At 32.8% G+C, this 23,982-nt stretch overlaps 3 protein-coding genes across 5 annotated transcripts; 1 reads left to right on the forward strand and 2 right to left on the reverse strand.

The window, feature by feature from the left end:
- Positions 1 to 281: 281 nt before the first annotated feature.
- Positions 282 to 4,344, forward strand: LOC107419717 (kinase-interacting family protein). The gene is made up of 3 exons (XM_060814830.1): positions 282 to 387; positions 1,121 to 1,263; positions 3,167 to 4,344. The coding sequence occupies exons 2-3, from the start codon at positions 1,122 to 1,124 to the stop codon at positions 4,129 to 4,131; spliced, it is 1,107 nt and encodes a 368-aa protein (XP_060670813.1). The 5' UTR covers positions 282 to 387; position 1,121; the 3' UTR covers positions 4,132 to 4,344.
- Positions 4,345 to 4,523: 179 nt separating this feature from the next.
- Positions 4,524 to 7,922, reverse strand: LOC107419715 (uncharacterized). Of its 3 annotated transcripts, none has more exons than XM_016028489.4 (6): positions 7,410 to 7,922; positions 7,167 to 7,216; positions 6,805 to 6,892; positions 5,568 to 5,684; positions 5,225 to 5,348; positions 4,524 to 4,933 (listed from the first exon to the last, which is right to left on the reverse strand). In XM_016028489.4, the coding sequence occupies exons 1-5, from the start codon at positions 7,863 to 7,865 to the stop codon at positions 5,289 to 5,291; spliced, it is 771 nt and encodes a 256-aa protein (XP_015883975.2). In that variant the 5' UTR covers positions 7,866 to 7,922; the 3' UTR covers positions 4,524 to 4,933; positions 5,225 to 5,288. The 3 variants fall into 3 exon arrangements, with proteins under 3 accessions (XP_015883975.2, XP_015883974.2, XP_015883973.2); XM_016028488.4 differs by having other exon boundaries at positions 4,524 to 4,980; XM_016028487.4 differs by having other exon boundaries at positions 4,524 to 4,945; positions 7,410 to 7,921.
- Positions 7,923 to 8,775: 853 nt separating this feature from the next.
- LOC125422768 (protein VACUOLELESS GAMETOPHYTES) lies at positions 8,776 to 9,488 on the reverse strand. The gene is made up of 2 exons (XM_048474916.1): positions 9,144 to 9,488; positions 8,776 to 9,036 (listed from the first exon to the last, which is right to left on the reverse strand). Exons 1-2 carry the CDS (start codon positions 9,486 to 9,488, stop codon positions 8,776 to 8,778), a joined length of 606 nt encoding a protein of 201 aa, XP_048330873.1.
- Between the last annotated feature and the right edge of the window lie 14,494 nt (positions 9,489 to 23,982).

Raw genomic sequence — 23,982 nt, forward strand, 5'->3', positions numbered from 1 at the left:
ATTAAAAAAAAAAACATATTTTTAAGTTAATATACTTAAAACATCATGTTTATAATTGTTTTCTATTTCCAAGAAGTAAGGACCAAAAACATCATTTTTTATATTTTTATTGTATTTTATTTTTATTGTTCGGAATTGAATAAATACTAAAAGTTAATAAATTATCGACAAGACACGTGTAAGCATCTGAGTTATCAATCTGGGTCATAGAAGATCCTTATCGTTGAATTGTTTCCTTCTCTTCAACTACAAATATCGAATTTTTTTTCATTTTGAATAATAAGATTGAGTCTTCTCATTGGTCTTCTATAAGTAGACGTCACTTTTGCTTCTGTGTTTATCGCCGGCACCGTCGCCTCCGCAGAAGCTCCGGTTGCAAACTCTCCGGTGAGTTCACATTCATTCCTCGTTTCCTTCTCACTTCTTCTTCTTTAACTTTTTTCTTTGTTATACTCTGTTCGGGTCCTAAGGCTCTGCTATTTTGTCTCTCTTTTACAATATTTAAACCTCCATTGTTTTTTTTTTTCTTTTTCCTTTTCCTCAAGCTGTAGAAAATCTTCTCGCTTCAAGTTTCAATTTTTTTGTCATTATAAGGTATTTTGAACGTTTGTATTCGTATATATAGTTGAAGTTTCACAAACCCATCTTGAAGATTCATATATTTTCTAGCCATACATTCTCGACAACCAAACAGGAAAGAATGCAAAGAAACAAAGCCTTATGTTATAAGGTTTAAAAAAAAAAAAAAAAAAAAAAAAAAAGGGTATTGCATGGGGATTTGGGTCATTACCAGTGTGAAGGCCATGAATGTTCAGAGAGAGTGACAAAATAATATTTTGGATATTTCAGAAAAATGTAAAATAATAATTAATAATAAATGTAGGTGTGTATTAATTGTCTATCGAGATCTGCGCTTTAATGTTTTTTTTCTTCATCTTTTGTTTCTCTTTTCTTCTACTTCCATAATAGAAGGCTTCTATTCTTATGGTGTACTTGTGGGGTCTGGGCTTTAAATGCAGTTTTTTCATACTTCCAGCCCTGCCCTGCCTGCTTTTTATTTTTTCACTTGTTCCAGTTTTTCCTTTTTTTTATTTTTTATTTTTTATTTTTGAAATTTTAGGATGAAGATGAAGAAGGAGAGAGAAGTAGTGTTAATGGGTTCAAATCAGTCACCTCAAAGTCCAAGTCCAAGAAGTAGAAGAAGAAGCTTCTGTAATGGCAACATGTCCACCATGCCTGTCTGGCTTCTTTCAAATCTTGCTGGTACGATTACCATTCACGCTTTTAGCCTTTTTTATATACACCCCACCACCAATCTTTGCTTTCTTTTCAGTTTTCTCGTATGTTTAAAATTTATATGAAGCCTTTTTTTATTTTCTTCAATTTTTGCCCTTAAACTACTAGAAAAACTCCCTGCTTATATATATATATATATATATATATATATAAAGATTAGTACAAGTACCCCCGTTCCCATATTGAATCTGGTCTTATGTTAATAAATGTTTGTTGTGGAATTCAAACTCAGTAATTTGAATTTGGTAAATTGGACCACCTAACATGTCAGACTTCGTTTTACACTTAAGTAAATTGGACCACCTTAAATTTTCTTTTATGTGAATAAAAATGAAAAACTTTGAAGTCTCAGACTCTGTGAAAATATACATCACATATTTTGTTATTTCAATTTTCAACTTAGTTCATTTAATTTTCCTTAAAATCGCTGTTAATTTTCCTGAAAATCCTTGTGATAAAGGTTTTTTTTCTTTTTTTTATTTTTTATTTTATTTTTTGCTATGACTTTTGATGAAGTATATGGTGCATATTCTTTTGTGTTATAATCAATATTGTTACAGCAAAGAAACTATTGAATATTATACATAGGGAGAGTGTAGAAAATCACATCATTCACAGCTAAAATGTTATAAAGTGGAGGGACTAACAAGTGGTCTGTGACTACAAATAAAGTTTAAAAAAATAAAAAGATTGAACTTCACAGACAGACTCACACAAAGTTGTGAGATTCTGCACGTGACAATCAGCATGAACTTTGTAATCTTTTGTTTTTTCTGTTTTCCTCTTTCTTCTGAGAAACTGCCTCCATTTTTGTTTAAAATTTGAAATTCTGAAGTAATACGATGCCTTCTTGCAGTGGTATTTTGATTTTGTTGGTATACGAGACAATGACTTTTCTGTTTTCTGCCCAATTATGATGCATCTACTTATTCCTCCATACCCTACTATACAAATTTATTTTTAAAATTTTGTATTCCTTCTCACATTTGAGCAATCGTTTTCTGTGACAGTCTGTTTTATAGTTTATAGTTATTTATTATTTTTTAAATATATATATATATATACATATCTTTTAAATTTATATTAATAAAATATTTAAAATGGTTTGTGAATTTGCATTTACATTGGTTTTGCAAAACCATGAAACTAAGCATGGAAACAAAAAATAAAAAAATAAAAAAATAAAAATACCGTGAACAAGTATATAGCATAACACTGATGAAAAGTTGCTTTTTGAATATAATGAGTTATAGGCAGCAAAACTTGGAAAAAATTTACTTCAGGCCCAAAAAAAAAAAAAAAAAAAAGAAAAAAAGAAAAAAGGGAAAAAAATTTAATATTTGAAAAAAAAAAAAAAAGAGGCTAGTTGGTCCTTGGTTTGGGTGTTTCTCCATTAGCATAGGAACATGTGTATGGGATATATTTAGAAATAAACAAATGGGTTAGAATGTATAGCCTCGGTCACCTCCAAATGGTCTACTAAATTTCAAAGGGGGTTGTGGGCTCCATGATGGTGACCTCTCATTAGACAGACAACTCATGAAGAACTATTCAAACCCCCAATGTCTACGTTTCAAAATCTACATTTTCGAAATGTGGTACAAGAACTGCAGACTATTATTTTCCCCAAAAATCTTCAATATACAAAATTGTACAATGACAGTGATGTACCGACCAACCCAGTTTTTATCCAAAGTTAAAAAAAAGTAAAAGAAGGTTTCTACGCATTTTTCACTCATATAAAGTTTTAACATATTTTTCTTTTATTTTCCTTTGTTTCTCTTCCATTTAGATAAGAAAATTTTAAAGGCATATGAAGTTAACTGAAGTAATTAACATAATATTTATTTATTTATTTTTGTTGTGGAAGATTTGGAAGAAAGAATGAAGAATTTAGAAATCAACAAGATTGAAGCAGAGAATGAAGGTGACACTTTTGCTGAACGTGCTGAATGTTACTACAGAAAACGCCCTCAGCTTCTAACTCTACTCCAAGACTTGTACAATTCCTACATTAACTTGGCGGACAGATACAAACAAGCAATCAACAAGCACAACCATCACCGACAAGTCTCAAGCATCGACTTTGATTGCAAAGAATATGGACAACATGAAGACTTTGACGGTATCAGCAGTGAGATTGAGTCAGAGGTGGAGAGTTCACTGTCTTACCAGCAGCCTCCAATCGTGCAAATGGCACAGGATGATAGTACAGCATTGCAAGTTGATGGTATTGTTCTAGAGTTTGTGATGAAGAATGTGGAGTTTGAAATCTTACTCCACGAGCTCACCGGAATGGAAAGACGCAGCTGTGAGTCGTCGAGGAAGATAGAGCTGCAGAAGAGTTTGCTGGAAGTGTTGGAGTCGGAGAGGCTGATTTTGCTGAATGAGAATGCGAGCTTGGGGTATAGAGTGGCTGCATTGGTGGAAGAGAACAAGGGGTTGGTGTCGGAGTCGCTGTTCATGAAGAGGAGGGCTGGCGAGTTGGCCAGGTGTGTTTTGAGGATGAGGGAGGATCAAAGGGTGAGCATGTTGAGCCGTAAAATTGAAGATCTTCAGGGACAGATCTTTGGATTGGAGAAAAGAAACAAAGAGTATTATGACCAGCTGGTAAAGAGAGAGCAACAACTTCCTGATGACGATAGTACTGCAAAGACGACAGAGAAGAATGGGAATGAGGTGGCGTTGGATGCTTGCTTCCAAATGGGGAAGCTGAACCGGAGGTTGATGAAGAAAGCAATTACTGATAGGCATAGAAATTGGGTTGCGAAGAAGAGTGGAAGTTGGTGGACAAGAGTGAAGAAAATGGACTTGTTTCTGTGTGGGCTCAATTGAATTTGAACTGGTTTCTTGATTGCCTAATTGGTAGAATCAAGCTTGTGGAGCATCTCCTCCACCTCTTAGGCCTAACTATTTAGCATAAGAACTTATCGTATATACCGTTAGTACGTAGTGGGAAAAAATATATATATATATGAAACGCTTCATAATTAAAATTATTATTTATATATATAATATACAGTATTTATGGCATGGTTGAGAGTCTGATGGATATTTTGTTTAGTGTTGCTCTTGGCAATAGCCCAAAACATCTCTAAAGTTCACATGCCAAGCTTAAAAAAAGATACAGAACATAATAGGCGACTAAAAACCAAAAGCACCAACTTAGGAATATCCAAGTGAATGAGAATCAGGCGGGCCAAAGTTTTCTCAGTGGAACAATAAAATGCATAATGCTTGAAGATAAATATGTCACTTGATTGTCAATGCCAAAATATAAAGGAAATACAACTTCAAACCAATCATTAGACCAATTAAAAATATGCGCATACTAATACTGACTTGATCTCCTATAGCCATGGTATTTTTGGTCCAAAATCATCTGGTAAAATGACCATACAGACTAATCGTAGATTTCATCTGCCAAAACAGTGTCCGAAGTGTGACTGCACATCTGATTACCGACTGTCAAATGCGAAAGCAATGACGGAAAGGTGCCCAATTGAGTTCAATTCCTGGCCATATCTTCATCCACTTGTAAACGCATCAAAGATTGGGGGACCAAATTGGACCCATTCTCCATCCCCATGCTACTGTTTCCTTCTCCCAATCGATATTGAAAACTTTCTTTGACTCCCTGCTTCAGAAACTATAGCATTCTCATGTATCAGTCGCACATTTCTCCTAGCAAATTTTCTTGAGGATAAGTAACTTTTTTTTGGGGAGAAATTCAAATTGATTTATCAAAAATGAAATAAGTACAAAATGAGCATAATAACAAATGAAGGAACTTTTTCTAATTGAGGTATCTCATTAAAACAAACAGAGCATAATGTTTAAAAAAATCAGAGATTGTTAATTCATAGCTATAGATGCATAATTAATTCTTATGAAACAAGTTGACGCATTCTAGAAGACAGAGACCAACCTGGATACAAGTAAAATTTTACGATGTTGATCCATATACTTTTATAGTTGATTCATTAGTCACTTCAGTCACATGCAGGCATGTTTCCAGCAGTGAGTTTCTCCTGAAGCTTTGCAACACGAGCCTGCACAAAAGGGGCAAGCAAATCTAATAAATAACGAAAAAGAAATGTCCCTTGAATTACAAGAACATGAGAAATACTACCAACATTTATATAAAGAATCCCAAAATCATTAGGCCTTTATGGGGATCCTAGTTCTGTAAACCTTAATGAAAGGCAATAAATTCTCAAAAAATAAACAATCTATTAAAATTTTTATAAAACCTTATAAGCTGGCCATACCTTGAATGATTTTGAACGTCGAACCGATGGATCTATATCCAGAGCCGTTAAATATGACTTCTCAGCTAAATCTAACTGGTCCATAGCCAAGAATGCATCACCTTGGCAAATATAGGCCTGCAAAATGAAGTTTATCATGTCCCAGACTCTCAATGAATTACAATAGACTAAAATCACGATGAGACATACCTAAAACACGAGAATCATTAAGACTAATACTATATCAAACCATTCCTATGCATACTCTTAAGTAGCACAAGAGAAGAGGATGAATGAGACAGATTTGAAATTCATAGACAGGACCAAACCACCAACATTTGTTGTAAGTATGCATCCCCCTCCCCCTCCCCCACTTCTCAATTTTTAAATCAAAACCTTAAGCTTATAGGAAGTAGACCCAATGATATATATAAATTAAACACAACATACGAGACTAGAAAGAATGTGCTTTAAAACCATGTTAGGTTGCCATCAACGTCAAAATTTTAAATTGAGTTGAACTGCACCAACTCATGAATATCAAGTCAACACAAACACACCACACTTCACAAGATTGTAAACGACTTGGATGATTGATGAGGTAAAACTAACACTGTTAATGGGGAACAGTATATTTTCTTGGATGCTCATTACAAAAACAATTCTCAAATAACTTTATATATTAGCACTAGTTTAAGTAGTCATATATGCTTAAAAATCATAAGGGCAAGGTTGAGAGTTCTGATAAATTAACATACTGAAATCAACTCATTTCAGTGAAGCCCTAATTTCAAATATATGAGCTTTGTTGTCCTTCCTTACCATTCAACTGTACTCATAATGCATAATATACTGCATCATTGTCTTTTTCACTGGCATAAATATGACTAACGAGGTATACACTCTCAAGATGAAGCTTCTTTAAGTTGAACTAAGAACAAAACTACTTGTTATTAAAAGATGCAATTAATTATGAAATTAGAATTCAACTAGTCCACAACGAGCAGGATACATTGCACTCTGATTTTCCAGAATTATTGGGATGACAAATTAAAATATCTACACCTTCCATTATTTAATATCACTTTGTTAGGATTCATGTTCCAGCACTTAAATTTCTGGATATTATTTGTCTAAAAGATGCTTCCAACTGTAACCACAACAAGATTTAGGACAGAAGTGGACAGCTATTTGGCATATTCATTGACAAATCACAGACTTCTCTGCAACTTATGGTTCAAACAAGAGATCATCTCACCTCGCAATACTGAGTACTTAATGTCAAAGCTTCTTTAGCATCTTCAAGAGCCTCAGAATACCTGTGCAATGCCAGTCTTGCTATTGACCTGAATATTGTGGTGGCAGGAGAAAGATTGTAGTAAATAGCATTGAAAATCTTGTCAATTGCGGATCAAGCAATGTTTCTCTTAAAGCATAAAGTACAAAGAAGCAAGCCCTCTGCATAAAGTAATCCAACATTTGCATATATGCTTCCTAAAAATAAAATGAAAGCAACAACATTTTTTTAGCATTTGGCTTATAAATAAATGGCAATGAAGGTATTGAAGAAAATTATCTGACCCGAATGTAAAAGCCAATAGATAGAGTCTCTATACAAACCTATCTTTATATATAATATGGACACCACCCGTTGGTTTTAATTCTATAGCCTGCATGCCAAAAACAAACATTCATATCACTCCTTTATGCAAATCACTTAATCCAAGAATTTAATTACACCAAAAGTTTGGAGCTTATATTTTGTCAAATCAAAATTTTGAGCAACGACATTTTACATTTTACCACAATATTATCAACATTTTCATTGCCAAAAAAAGCAAAAAAGAGTATACGGTGTACCACCTGAGAGAGCAGAAGCTCAGCCTCAGAGAAATTGCCATTCTCCATCTCCTTCTCCGCCTTCTTCCTTAAAGCTAGGGCTTCTAGGCTCTTTTTAGTATCACCGGAATTCCAAACTCCTCCGTACAGAGCCACCATGACCTCTGCTGCTCTTGCCGCCGTTCCACAGTGGCTGACAACCACGCCGTCAGGCAAAGCCACGAGGTTTGGTCCGGCTCCGCACCGGCCCAAGCAGCCGCAGGATTTGACTGCGACGTTCGCGGGAGCGAGACCGGTGAGGGTTTCGAGGGTTTGGAAGGAACCTTGCCGACGGCAGGTTCGATTGGTGCAGACACGGATTTCTTCGATCTCCGCCGTGAAACGACGCCGATGATGCGAACGACGTCGTGCTCGGGGTCCAGGAGGAGCGGTAAGGGAATAGGGGATCGGGAATGTCCAGTTTGGTAAAATCACCTCCATTCCCCAGTTTTCGCACGGAGACTAAACAAACGGCCAACCAACGGCTACTAAATACGAATTTTCTAATAATAATAATAATAATAATTTTTCATCTGTCTATTTTATTATTGAACTTACAATCAAATCTTATTGAATTCAAATAATACATATATATATATATATATATATATAGCAATTAATTCCTCACAATTACATATACAATTATTTGTTTACTCTGCTCAACTTATTGAATTCAAATAATATAATAAAAAGTCTATGAAATTTAATGGAAAACAGCTAGCTTAAAATTTAGTAAGTAAAACTCCCTTAAAATTTAATGGAGTCATTTATTCATAAGGAAGAATAAGATAAACAAAGAAAGAACATAAATTTAGAAACAGAATAAGTTGTAGAATATTATAAAAAATAAAATGGAAAATTAAGGGCGAAATTTATTTTAAAAAAAAAAACACTCAAAAAGATTAATTACAAAATTCAATTCACTCTCCTTATTTATATTGGATTCTTTTAAAAATATAATACGAAAATTTTTTTTTCCTTTAAATAAATTGCAATAAGATACAATATTATTAAGTGAAAGAAAAGAAGAAAGGCTGATATTAAAAGACAATGAGAGAGAATCAAAATTATGGACAGCATAACGAAAAGAAGCCTGAAATTGAAGTTGCTTATAACAAAATATCGAAATCTAGCATTTAATGAAAATATTGGAGGGACAGAAAGCCACCACTTCTTCTCTTAAAGGTCAGGAGTTTGAAGCCTTTTTAAATATGCGGTTGAAAGTTCTTCTATTCTACATAACTACTTCAATTCAATGTACTGCATGTATGCAGAAATAAATGAAACAATGGGGGTTAAGTAACAAGCTCAAAGTTCTAAGTCAACTGAATTCTTCATAGCTAGGCATCCTCTATAGCAGTTCCTTTAATTTTTCTGATACATCTTCTACTTGTGCCTGCATTTGCTTTCCTAGAGTTTCCTCAAGTGCTTGTAGAGTTTCACGAATCTCTACCATCTCCTCCCTAATCTGAACAAAAGTGGAGAATTGTTCATACGCATGATTATCTGCCATGATTTTTGTCTCTCCTTCCTGCTGATTGATAGACGTGTACTCCAAGTTATCTTCAAGCTGCTTCTCAGGCGAGGATGGCTCTACCTGAGTTTCATTTTCCTAATTAATTCATAACCAAAAATTAATATTCAATTTGATAATATATATGCAAACAAACAACCGTATATTTTTTGGATATGAGTTAAATGAGCGAGAATTGAGCATACCAGTATATAAGAGATGGCGCAGTGAATGTGAGCAACAAACTTGCATTCCTTGCAACAGTAAACACCGTAGTCTGGATCTCTACTTTCTTCACAAACATCGCAGTAGAATTTACCTGAATATTCATCTTCTTTATACGAACTTGTAAGGACAAGCGGATGCACATGCAAATCGTCATGATAAACTTCCCTTTGGGATGGTAGACACCCAGAATGGATATTAAAGTTGCAAGGAAAACAACGAAATAAATCGCGGTTGCAGAGGGCATTACATGAGGCGCAGAGAACAGGATCCAAACCTATCTCATCAAAATGAACAAGAAGATGCTCGTGTAGATCTTGTTTCATAGTAGGTTTCAGAAAAGAACATAGAATGCATTGGTTGAAAGCACAATGAGAACAATGGAGGAAGAAGACATTATCAAACACTTTGAGACAGGCATTGCATCGGAACTTCTCCAAGCCACCATAAGGGTGTCTTCTTCACAAGGCTGAGAGAGTGACTGGGATGGAAAGGGTGTTGTTGCAATAATTCTTTCCCCATTTTGAAACATTGTAGATGTAGATAGAACTCACATGATGATTTGGAGCACTGAAATGCCAGAATATTTTCGGTACACAGATTGCATAGCTCACAGCAAGGATGTTACAGCAATGACCAATACCGATGTTTCTATTTGTATAGACAAGGAATCAAGGGATGATCTCCATGGAGGAAATGCTCAATCTTATACTGTTGCTTGAGTAGCTTCCAGGATGAAGGTAGAAATCACATCTATCACAGTGGTAGTTGAAACCAGATCCAGTTCCTTTACAGAAACTGAAGATGAATTCGTTTTTGTTCGAATTTGTCGGTGGTTGGTGGTGGAAAGTGAGAGGGTGCATTATGTATAAAGGATGGTTGATCTCGGAGCCAAGCCTGCATTCAGCACATATTTTGTGAAGGTAATATTCACATACCTCCGACAATTGATTATAAAAAACACCCCACCCACCTCCCCCCCCCCCCCCCCCCCCCCAAAAAAAAAAAAAGAGAACAAGAAAAAAATTCAGTCACCACCGCCCCCAAAGTAAAAAATAAGTAGTCATTCTCATTGGTAGCAAATGATGAGTAAGGCTATTCTTAGGCATATTTGAAGCTAATGATACACAAGAGGGTGCTTGTGAAGACCGTGTTAGGCAGTTGGCGTTTTGCAAGAACACGCAAGGCATAAATTGAAAGCACAAAGTGAACAATGGAAGAAAAGACATCATTGAACACCTCGCCGCAGGCAGTGCACCGGAACATTTCAGAGGCGCTGTAAGGTGACTTGTTCATAAGGGTTGAGGGTATGTCGAGGATGGAAAGTGTGTGTCAAATCTTACAACATATTGAAACAGGGAAAGTGGAGATAGAACTCGCATGAGAAGGAGCAGCAAAACGCCCGAGAAAGCAGTGGAGATGTCCAGATAGCAAAGTGAACACCATTTTTTCAGTTCTAATAGACAAGGAACCAAGGGATGATGTTAATGAAGGAAATGTTGAACCTTATGGTGTTGGTAGAGTAGCTTGGTCTTTTTATGAAATGCAATTCAGCAAGAAACATGAAGGTAAAAATCGCATTCATCGCAGCAGTAACTGAACATAGATCCTGTTTTTCCACAGAAATTGCAAAGGAATTGGTGATTTTCTTGAGGTGGTTTGTGGTGGAACGTGAGAGAGTAGTTTACATGTAAAGGATGGTGAATCTGAGACCCAAATTTTCAAATCAGCACATGTTTTGTGAAGGTAAAACCTGCATTCCCTTGAACAAGTGTAGTAGTAGTCAATTTTTTTTTCCAAACGTGAGTACGGTCTGAAAAACTGGAAGACCTAGGAGGTGGTACTAGTCCATCCGACCTAAATAGTAGAGAGGGTGGTCCTTTGGCAACTGAGCTAGCCATGGCTAAAGGTTCATCACCAACACCACCAAGATGGACCAGTTGCAGAAGAAGAAATTGGGATTTTGATGATGAGGTTAGTTAATTTACCCAATTTATCCTTGAAGTTTTTAATTAAGAGCGTAGCACATGCATGACAAGTGCCTTTTAACACCAAAAAATAAGTAGTGCTAACATTTTGTCCTTAAGCTACACTATTTATAAAGATAAAATCTAATTGATAATCAAATCTAGATAAAAATATAAATAAAATATCTAGATAATACTAAATGCTATCTTCATTTTGTATTACATTATCTTCAACTATGTTTTTTATTTCGTTGAAAATAATGGTACAAACAGATACGTTCCATAAAAATCATTTCTTTGTGCTCTCTACTTCTTCAAAGCAGTGTATTGTTCTTAATCTTATATCCTTCAAAAATAGTGATCATGCAGGGCATTGACTTTAATTCAACTAAATTTTTCCATAAGATAATCCATTGTAGAGTCTTCTGCTTGCTTCAGAGTTGAAAGTTCTCTTCCAAAAAACTCTATCAGCAGTGAAAATGTAGTCAATCTTCAACATAAAAGAAAGCTCTAAACATCCTTAATGTTAGGTGGTCCACCAAAAAGATGTGTGATCACTGGTGGCTTGACATTCAACTTCTGGAAAAGCTTCAAACACAATATGCTTTTGAACGGAATCTCATCTCCATACTCAAATGTAAAGGAACAAATATCAAAAATATAAAATTTAAGACACCTGTAATTTTATTGAAAACTGATATTTATCAATTTTATTATAGCCATAATTCAAATTCAACCATTTCAACTAGCATCTCATCCTCCCAAAGAGTGGTCTTTTGAATAATCTACCAATTAAAAACAATTAAAATTTGACAAATGAGTGCATCGGGTATTGAACCCAATTCTTCCTACCTTTCACTACCTCAATCTCCACCGGGTAACGAACGCAACCAATATCCACTTCTTTTTTCTTCTCTCCTTTCATTTTTTTTCTATAATAATAAATAAATAAATAAAATAGAAATGATAAATTAACTTAACTTTCACGGTTGTTAAAGGTTAAATAACACTAACTTGAAGGGCAAATTAAACAGCAAATATATTTACACCGTTGGATAAAACGTTTTAGAGGACTACGATGTTTTGTCAAGTTTCTTTTTCAAAAACCTTGTTGTTTTTATATATATACACACATTCTATATATACTCTTCGTCGTGCTTTTGAAATCTATAATTTTGATTTTTTTTTTTTTTTTTTTTAATAAAACCCTAGCCGCGCTAAGCAAGTTAAAAAAAAAAAAAAAAAGAAGAAGAAGAAGAAGAAAAAATGGCGATCAACGAAAGCAAAGCAATCATGGAGACCAATCTAAAGGAAGACAGGGTAGAAAACTCTCTTCCTGCTCTCCCTCCCAAAATTATGCACGAGATTTTATCAAGAACTTCACTCGAAACAGTGGGGAGATGCAGGGTGGTTTCAAAATCACTGAACAAGATTACTTACGATCCAAGCTTCACCCATCGTTTCTGCCAAAGAAACAAAGGGATTTCAGGTTTCTTCCTTCGGAAACAGCATTGGCTGCATTCCAAAATCTTCGTCCCCATGTGGAATGGAAATCCAGAAACCTCTGACGATCAACTCTCCAACCTCCAATTCCCACCCAGCAGCAACAATCCCATCGATGTTCTAGCAACCACCAACTCCGGTTTCTTGCTCTGCAAGAAAGACCGTCAGTATTTCGTCTGAACAAGGCCACAAGATTCCGAATCCGGCTAAGTCGCTGTATGCATACCAGATCAAAGCACATGCGCTGCAGATTTTGAAGCTCAAACCTCTGCATTACAAGGTTTTCCGGTTCTCATCCTCCGACCGCGTAAATTCCAGAGGGGTGAAATCCATGTCGTATTGCTGTGACGTATACGATTCGGAAACCTCCACATGGAAGAATTTGAACAATATAATAACCTTCGAAGCCCAGATGTTCTGCAGTCTCGATATCAAATCTGTTGTATCGTCCGCCGGGACATTTCACTGGCTTAGAGACGATTATTATCCCAAAGAAGAGAGGCTTTTAGGGTTCGATTCTGATAGAGAGAGATGCAGAGTCGTTGCATTGCCTGAGGAGCTGAGTTCGGCCAAGACAATGGAGCTCGTGGAGTACGAGGGTCGGCTCGGTTGGATTAGCATAGAGTCCGGTGCCATGGAATTGTGGGTTAAAGAGAAAGCAAACAAATGGACGAAGATACACGGAGTTAGCATGAAAAAGGTCATGAAAAAGAACCCAAATCTTAGACCTCTGACTGTAAAATAATAATGTTGCAATACTCAGAGGGGACACTGATTTGAGCGAAGTAGCTTCTAATACTGAGATGGATTTGATCGTTTTCAACTTTGAGAATTGCAGTTTCAAGGTTTATAGGTATCAATTTGGAAACTTGTATCCTACAAAGGTTTTAGCTTTGCAATCGGATTCGGAGCGGCCTATGATCGAATCCAATTTGGTAGACCCTTTGGAGAGTATTGGCGTAGACCCTTTAGAGAGTAATATTGCCGGCATCATCACTACTATCGTCGTAATTTCTTGCTGTGTCTGGGGTCTCTGTAAAATCTGCCGATACTTAAGCAAATAGATTTTTTTTTTTTTTTAGGATGATATTATTTTTAATTGCACATTTTTTGATTGATTAATTTTCATTTGTAGCTTTGGTTTGAATAATGTGTGATTTGTTATTAAACACATTGACAAGATTTGCACTACTAGCCGGCACTCTGATATATATATATATATATATATATATACATATATCCAAATATTTCAGAATTGCATTTCTTTTCTTTAACATAGTGAAATGTTTATCTCTAGAATTTTTTGTATGAAACAGAATTAACAATGCAAGTATCTTTCATGGATAATTAACTTATTCATTTAATTTCTCCACATTTTTACATCATATGAATTTTGTCTTCGAGAGATTAATGTAATGTACCTAGATTGATTATTTTTTATTTTTGTATTTTCCACTTAGAGAATCTTTAAAGGCATTATGTACTCAATGATCGATTTTGTAAGTGATATATGCAGTGCACCCTGCTCTTTTATAATCTAAAAGTGAGAACATTAAAGATTTTGCTAGATTAGTTTGCTTTTCGTTTCTAGGATGACATTTTTTTTTTAATAATACATGCTTTGATTGATTAATTTGCACTACTAGCTTTGCTTTGGATTAAGTGATTTGATTATATAATAGAATTATGATTTCCTTGGAACTAGCTCTCAATTTATACAATGAAATACTGGTAGCATGATTGTTATTATTTTTATAAGATATAATTTGTTTTTAGATACCATTTATAAGAAACCATTTTTTTAAATAAATGCTTTTAGTTTTTTTTTTTTTAATAATCCAATAGTTATGGATTAATGTAAAGTATGCTTTAAAGAAATTAAATTTAGCAATAAAGTATACTGTCAAAACTTAGGAAAATAAAAATAAAAATTGTCAATGATTTCACATCTCAAAATGTAGACAAAAACAATTTTTTTAATAACACATAAAAAAAAAAGTAAAGTCTTGTAAAAAACTAAGGATCTTTTTTTCTTCAAAAAAAAAAAAATATCTTTTTTTAACCTCAAATGTCCATATGATTGAGAGTTTAGTTTAATTAGAACTCTAAAAGCCTTCAAAAACTTCCAAAAGTTCTCTAGTCACAAACTTGAGTAATTTTTAAAAATTTATTTTCAATGAAAAATTTGAGTAATTAAATCAGATTGAACCAAATAATTAAATTGACTGTCACAGTTAAATTAAGGGTATATTGAGACTAATTTAAAGGGTATCAAATTACTTCGGATATAGTGGCATAAAAGTTCTATTTTTTTTTTTCTTTTTTTGATAATGAGTTATAGGGTTTCTTTAAGGACAAGATTCCTATATCATATATTCAATTAAACTACCTTAAAGGTTTTGAGTAATTAAATTAGGAAAGAATAACTTGCGGGTCATGATTAAAAGGTATATAAACCAAGAGTAGCTACTAATATGTTTCTAAATATCTAATCCAACTTTGATCATCTAAAGCCAAGGCATGGGGATAAATGAAAGCAAAGACATGCGAAACAACCACCTAATTAGCAAAGATGATGACAAGTTCAATAATTTGCCTCATAATCATCATCCTTTTCCTCCCAAACTCATGCATGCTTGAGATTTTGTCAAGAACTTCACTCGAAACCGTGGGGCATTGCAAAGCCGTTTCCAAAGCACTCAACAAGATTTCTTAACAACCAGGCTTCACCCAACTTTTCTCTCAAACCAACAAAAAAAAAAAAAAAAGCAGTAGTAATTTTAGGTTTCTTCCTTCAGCATAACAAGATCTTTGTCTCAGATGATCAGCTTTCCACCATCAATTTCTTATCCGGCCACAACCATTGTTTCCTACTTTTCAAGAATGACCATGAATATTTCGTATGCAAGCCCACAACCAAACAAGGCCAACGACATACCAAATCCTGGGACGTCAATGTATCCATACAAAGTCAAAACATGTGGTATTGGAGGTTCTGGGGCTCAAGCATTAGCGCTATAAGATTGTTCGAACGTAGAAACCTGCACATGTCAAAATCCGTGTCCATGTCATATTGTTTTGACATATTTCATTCTGAAACATGGACATGGACTAGATTGAATAATATAATAAGTTTGGATGCTAAGAGAAATTGTTGCAGTTTCGATATTAAATTGAATACACTTTCTAAGTTATGTACGAATATTCCAGTTGGCATACGTCTATTTTGAAAAGATAGCTAGCTTGGCCCATCATCGACTTGTTGACTACCACTACAGTACTAGACCACTACCTTCTCCTTCTAATTTCTCTTGCTTGTTAAACCCCCTCTTTTTTGTTTTTTTGGGGTAACTAATGTATTATTGAAAGTATTTAAATAGGCATTTTTGAAATGTTTTGTAATAAAAAAGGGGGCCAAAATTCTTATAAAGAAGAGCATATTCAAGATTTACAAGCAAATTTCTTCATACTTGTTGCCAGAGCCATTGAGCTACTATCTACTTTGCTTCATACTTGGCTTGCCAGAATTACTAAGTGTATACCAAGCAATTGACTAATCTCCCTTCTCAGCAAAACCTTTATTGAAAGAAATAGTAAAAAGGTGTTTTCATTAAAAAAAAAAATGAACAATTCTAGTCGAAAAGGAAAATAAGAAGAAAAATACAAAGAGGAGGAAGAAAGCATAAGAAAAAAAAAAGAAGAAGAAGAAGAAGAAGAATAAAAAAGAAAAAGAGAGGAAAAAGGATAGTAAAGCAGAGAAAATGTATTTTCATGAAAAAAATTGAGAAAATCTAAGAGGTAAATGAGAAGAAAAGCATGAAGAGGAAGAAGAAAGCAAAGCATTAAAAAAATAAATAAATAAAAAATGAGGAAGTAGAAGAAAAAGAATAGGAAGGATAGTAGAACAGAGAAAAAGTATTTCACAAAAAAATGAAGAAATCTAAGATGAAAATAAGAAGAAAAACATGAAGAGGAAACACAAGATAATCCACGAACTAATAGCTTGAAAAACGAATATGCACGCACAAAAATTGGAATATACATGTTTTGGGATCCAGAATTAATGGTAGGAAACAAAGATAAGAACAATATGAAAATCAAATAGTATTGCTCTCTAAAAAGTTATTAGAGGCTTACCATTAGTTAGACATATTGAGACTCAACCTTATAAAGTTTGAGACCCCTGTGCCTTGCAGTTTTTCTCAAATCTCCCTTGAAGTGGCTGATTCAAGCGTGGCCCTTCCACTTTCCCGTCAACCGGTGGGTTTATAAGCAACATCTTCCAAATAGAAATTTATAAGAAACAATTTTAGTTTTTGGAGATTATCATATCCATTAAATAACAATTTTAGTTTCCAGAGATTTATAAGCAACATCTGCTAAATAGATTTATAAGTAACATCCTCTAATTAGAGATTTATAAGCAACAATTTTAGTTCCTTAAGATGTCATATCCATTAAGTAACAATTTTAGTTCCTAGAGATTTATAAGCAACATCCTCAAATATATTTATAATCCTCCAAATAGATCCAAATAGATCCAAATGCCAAATTAAAAAAAAAAAAAAAAGTAATACATATCTACTACATATAGAGTAGAAATCATCCTAAAATTATTCCAGTCAGTACCACATCTTAAACAAGCGTGAATCCCTATGATAGAGCCTTTCTGCACAGATTGGCCTTATTTGGGTGGATCTTCACAAGACCGTTCCATTTTCAACCCCTTTAGCTTTCTGCAAAGTCTTTAGGTCACTTGAGTTGTCCACGATCATCACGGTACACTGCTTCAACTCATGTTCAATGCAACATATTACCTAGTACAGAGGGCAAGATCCCTTGAGATCACAAGCTTTCTGAAGAAGGCTCTCAGGGTCCTAATTGAGCCGGTCTGCAAAAATAAAAGAGGTTAATTATAATAAAAGAAAAAATAACAAAAAAGGGTTTGCATCCACAAATTGAAAGAAAAGCAAGAAGAAGAATAGCAAAAATAATAATAATAATAAATAAATAAATAAAAGCACAAAAAAATTCAAAGACGATGAAGTGGGAGAGGAAGAAGAAGACGATAAAGATTTACATGGAAGAAAGGAAAGTAATTTTATAAAAAACCTGAAGAAATTTGAGAGTACAATAAGAAGAAAAACATGAAGAGGAAGAAAAAAGCATAAGAAAAAAGCGAAGAAGAAGAAGAAAAAGAAAAAAGAAGAGGAATAAGGAGAGTAAAACGGAGAAAATATTTTTTTTATAAAAAAGTCTAAACAAATCTAAGAGGAAAACATGAAGAGGAAGAAGAAAAAAGAAGAAAATTATGAAGAAGAAGAAGAAAAAGAAGAGGAAAAATAAACTAATGAACACCATTGTTGAACACTTGAACTAAAGAAAGCTAATGTTTTCGAAAGGAAAAGGGGCTTTAAAAACTTTTCTAGAGTGCTTGAGAATCAAAAATTTTGGAATCGCCTAAAATAGTCAAATTTTATTTTGATTAACAAAATTAAATAAATTGAATTAAACGTGTCACACTCATCTTATATGGCATTTTGATTAGAACCTAATAAGAACCACCCAAAGATTCCCTAAGATTGTCTATGCTCTTTTGTCATTTGGCATAAGCATTTCTAAAATGTAAACCAAATCTTTAACTTTCAAATTTCTTAACCAAAAAAAAGGTCAAAATCCTTTACAACCAATTTTCTTCATATTTGCTTATTGGAGTGATTAAGCTACTACCTGCTTTGCTACATACTTAGCTGGCCAAAAGCATTAAGCTTGTACCAACCAACTGAATAATCTCCCTTCTTGGTAGAACCTTTGTTGTGAGGAATAGAAAAAGATATTTTATAAAAGAATAAATCTGCTGAAATCTAAGAGGAAAATAATAAGAAAAACATGAAGAGGAAGAAGAAAGCATAAGAAAAAAAGTGGAAGAAGAAGAAAAAGGAGAGCATAACATAGAAAAAGTACTTTCATAAATAAAATTTGAGAAAATCTAAGAGGAAAATAAGAAGAAAAACATAAGAGGAAGAAGGAAGAAGAAGAAGAAGAAGAAGAAAAAAGAAAAAGAAGAGGAAAAAGGACTGTAGAACAGACAAAAGGTATTTTTATTTTTAAAAAAAAATCTAAGAGGAAAATAAGAAGAAAAATATGAAAGGAGAAGAAAAAAAGGAAGAGGAAAAATAAGAAGAAAAGAAAAGGAAGATGAAAAAGGACAACAAAATAAGAAGATGTATTTTCATATAAAAACTGAAGAAATCTAAAAGGAAATTAAGAAGAAAAACATGAAGATGAATAAGAAGACAAAAGAAACAGAGGAAGAATGAGAGGAAGAAAGAAAAAGGAGAGGAAAAACAAACTTAACAACACCATTGTTGAACACTTAGTTCTAGCTCTTACCAAGGATGGAATGGTGGAGAAAATTGATCGTCTGATCTTTGAATTAGAACAAGAGGGTGGTAAGATCCTATGTGACAATAAGGGGCAAATAAGGTTTATTAGAACTATCATTGATGCAGATAGAAGGGTCTTATCTTTCCTTTGGAAAAAATGGGTGGTAGGATCCCCTTCGACACTAAAGGGCTTACAAAGTTAACCAAGGCAGTTGTTGGTGTGTAAAGGAGGAAATCAAAGGTGAGGTTTTATGTTTGATCTTTGATTTGGAAAAAGAGGGTGATAGGATCTCCTAGAGGCTTATAGAGAATTTGAGACATTTTCCAAAAGCAATTTGTTTCCACTAGCAAACAGTTTTTCACCCAATGGGCCGCCATTGTCTACCATACAAGAGAAGAAAATGCACCTTGAATCCCTATAGAATAACTAATTATGTCACTAACAACCGTATATAATGGAAAGTATAAAAAATGAGAAAGGAAACGTGTGGATTTGACATCCCTAAAATTACATTATGGGTGGGGAGGTCAAGCTAAAAGAGTACAAGAGTATGCCTTCTGACGGCTCATAACACATAAAAACTTTTATAACTAAAAGTATAAAAAATGAGAAAGGAAACGTGTGTATTTGACATCTCTAAAATTACATTGTGGGTGAGGAGGTCAAGCTAAAGGAGTACAAGAGTATGCCTTCTGACGGTTCATCACACATGAAAACTTTTATGCCTTTACCATATTCATCAATAAATAAATCTCCTAATATTGAATGTAAATCAATATGGATTTGCATGTTGATGGTCTCTGTTCTTTGTAATGAGAAATAAAATATTTTCCGAAGAATTGTTGCTTATGTTGTGAACTTGAACTTTGAATTGTGTAATGGAAAATTTGAAGTAAGAATTGCAAATGGATAAATTTGTTTGTATGCTAACATAAGTTATTTTTATAATAAAAGTCTAAGTTTATGATTTTCTAAATATCGTCTAGTTTGAAATATGTCCTCTTGTTCTTCTGGTTCTTAAATTAACTTTATAAATTGTACTTGTTTCTACTCTTAGATTAATTTCGTAATCATATTTGTTATTGTTTATAATATATGTTATTGTTATCAATATAGTCCAAGAAGAGTTTACATGTTGGTGGCCTCTGCTCTTTGTAATGAGGAATAAAATGTTTTCTGAAGAATTGTTACTTATGAACTTGAACTTCGAACTATGTAATGGAAAATTTAAAGTGAGAATTGCAAAAGGATTAAGGATAAATTTGTTTGTGTGTTAACATATGTTAGTGTTATAATAAAAGTCCAAGTTTATAATTTTCCAAGTATCTTCTAGTTTGAAATATGTCCTTTTGTTCTTGTTGTTCTTAAATTAACTTTATAAATTATACTTGTTTCTGCTTTTAAATTAATTTTGGAAATTGTATTTATTTTTCACAGAAACTTTCAACCAGAGCTTTGCATGTTTATTTTCACTTGAAAGAGGCTAGCAGTATATAGAGGACCAGGGTATTGAGGAACCTTCTACAGATATGTAGCATGTTTTTATTATTTCCTTCTATTTTATTAAATTGATTATGTATTGATTTGTTGTCATATATATGTATATATATTTGTACTTATTTTAATATTGTTAAAGGGTTTATGAGAAAAGCTATCTTTGCACTATATTGATTCCGTTCTTATACGGTATTAAAAACCCTAATTTCTTTTTAGCTATCACTTTTCAATGGCTTCTTTTGATTCCGCCAACAACACTCCCACTACCAAAAATAATATCAGTACTACTGATAATACTCTTATCATCAATCAAACTTACTACCCAAAACTATTCTTTTTGGGATTCTTAATGGATTCCTCTGTTGATTGACTGTAATCTCATGAGCTATATTGTTGGCTATATGAAGAACCTTCTATAAATATATAGCATCTTTTGATTACTGTCTCATATTTTGTGTTTAAAGGGTTAATGAGAAATGTTGGCTTTGCACTATATTGATTTCTAGGAAAATGCTGAATGCTTCAAGGATGCACTAGTGAGGATCATGAGATTTTCAATAGTGGGGTTGAGGAATGAACAGGATCTTGAGATACTACTGTAACTATGGGCTATGAGGCTGAATGACAGATGCCTGTAGAATGGTGTTACAGTGGTTTACCCAGAGGACTATGAGCTTCACCTGCTTGCACAGAATACAAGCTTATGCCTGAAAAAATGTGGTAAGCAAGCTTGTGTTTGGTTTTTTTTTGTTGAATGTGTGAATTGCTAGTTGTAATGGTATTAAGTAGAATATGTTGAGAAGCCCATCGAGACCCAACCTTAGAAAGTTTGAGACCCCCTGCTCCTTGTAGTCTTCATCAAATTGCACTTGAAGCAGCTGATTTGAGTTTGACCCTTCCAATTTTTGGCCCGTTTTAGCTCAGTGAAAGTGTCCAAGTCCTTAAGAGTCTCGACAACAATTGTGAGAGAATCCTTGATGTGATTTTGCAGGTCAAAGATTTGCAGTGGCAATGGACAGAGCAAGTCTGAGATGATATGCTGCCTTCATGAGTTTGCTGGCCCTCAGGTAGTTTGTGGAGGATTTTTTGGAGGGTTCCTGGCAATTAGAAGAAAACAATAAACAAATTGTCACACTCCAAGTCTATATACTTAAAATGTAATAAATGTTATACTTATAACACTTAATAGAATTTATAATGCGGAATATAAAAAATCTCCAAATCATCATTAATAAATAATATCTAAAAAAACATCTCAACAAGAACAAAATAAACTTCAATACCCAAAAAGGTCCTCCAAACTAACAAATATAAAAATGAATAACAACTAAAACACCATTAATCTATGCTAAATCTAGCTACTTTGAAACTATGGTGTATCTAAAACTATAATAAATAAATAATGAGTATAAAAGTCAATAAGCTACTGGTTTTTTTGATAAATACAAAAAACAAGAAAATACTAAAAATGATAACAAATAAATATCCAAAAATAATCTTTAATAGCATAAATAGAATTTTCATATAAAATGTATGAGATCTAAAAAGAACAACTCTAATTGTTAAATATTTAGTAAACCTTGCATAACATAATTTTACCTATCGATAATCTATATCAACCCACGTATGAGGCATCTAACAATTGGGTAAATATAAATTTTAATAAAAACAGGCACTCATATCTAAAGGTAACCCTACTGTGATCATTAGTAGGTCCTCCCACATAACACCATACATCTAAATCCAAAAGTAAAAAACCATAACACTAGAAAAATACCTTAACATGATTTATCTCAACATCTGAAAATATATCATAATATATCACATAAATACCTACTAAATACCAACAACTAGAGCATAAAAAGATATAAATATATATATATATATATATATATATATATATATATATATATAATATTTAATATCAACAATCCAACAATTTATTTGTGCAATATATATATATATATATATATATATATATCATAAAACATAAAATAATAAAAAATAAATAAATAAATAAAACAATAACATATCATAACTACATATTTGCTATGGTTAAAAAAAAAAAAAAAAGTTTAGTAACTTACCTTGATAAGCAAAAAGTTCACAAAAAATAAATAACTTATGAATAACACCAATAGTATTACATAAGTATAATGCATAACTATTATATACCACAATTATCTTAGATATAAATCCTAAAATTAAACTTTCAAATTCAAGCTAAACGAATAAGAGTTGATATCATAAGATCATCATAGCCTAATTCTCAAAACTTAAAATCATAAGCCTACAACAAAATCAAATTACCAAAAACCAAATAAAAACTATTGATCCATAAACAATCCCTAAATAGGAATTTAATTCCTTATTCAAATGATATCATCTAAGTTTGAAAAATTACAAAGATACTATACATATGCCTTGGTTTTAACTAAAATTTATAATAACTAATTCTCTTTTAACAAACTTAGCTAACTACCAATATTTACATTCTATAAAAAAAAAATACATAAAATTCTCTAGTAACATCTAATTAAGTACTTTACTACTAAACAACTCCATTAAAATATTGAACTTAATTATTAAAAAAAAAAAACTTTATTTATCTTTAAAAACTAATAAATAAAGTCTCCTTAAATTACCGTTTCTATAATGTTTAGATGAATAATTATATTTTCTTTGGACCAAACATATAAATAATTATATGTTCACATGCCTTAATCAGGACTGTATATTATATATTAATATATAAAATATGGAAATTGAATTATGATAAAAGGGGAAAAGGTTGTTGGTTCTAACATGGGATATGAAATGATGTGTGTTGCTTCTGGTTAGTTATGTGGGCGCAGGTATTTTTTTTCCTCGTCGCAATGAGAATCTGAATATTGCCAATGAAAGCAAAATTTTAAAAAAATGGGAAGATCATGAACGGTTTAGACGAGAGTTAGTTGATTGGCTAGTGGTCTACTGATTTCAGCATTCTGCGGATATGTGCAAGGAAGTTAGTATGTGTGGAATTTAAACTGTCATTTGAAGTTATACTCTATATTCTGCAGATTAAATTTAAAAGTATGCATTTAATTTAGAATTTAATAGATTTAAAATAAATTATAGACTTTAAAAGATTTGATGGATTGTTATGGAATTCTATAAACTCCATAAAAAATTTATAAAAATTCAACAAAATCTTTAAAGTAAAAGTTGAATTTCATATTAATAATTTTCTTCACAATTTTATTTTTAAAATACTTTCAAATACATTAAAATTCATCATTTTTTAAAATCTTTTAAACTCAATGACTTTTTGAATATAGATTTTGAAAGAATTCCATGAATTAATAATTGAATATACCTAAATTTTAATGGATTTTTATAAAATCTATTAAAATCTGAATTGAATACCATTGAACTTGTATGGACTCATTTAAAATCTAAATTGAATATTTCTAAACTTATACAT

The sequence above is a fragment of the Ziziphus jujuba genome, chromosome 2 (genome assembly GCF_031755915.1).
Source record: "Ziziphus jujuba cultivar Dongzao chromosome 2, ASM3175591v1".
Lineage (NCBI taxonomy): Eukaryota > Viridiplantae > Streptophyta > Magnoliopsida > Rosales > Rhamnaceae > Ziziphus > Ziziphus jujuba.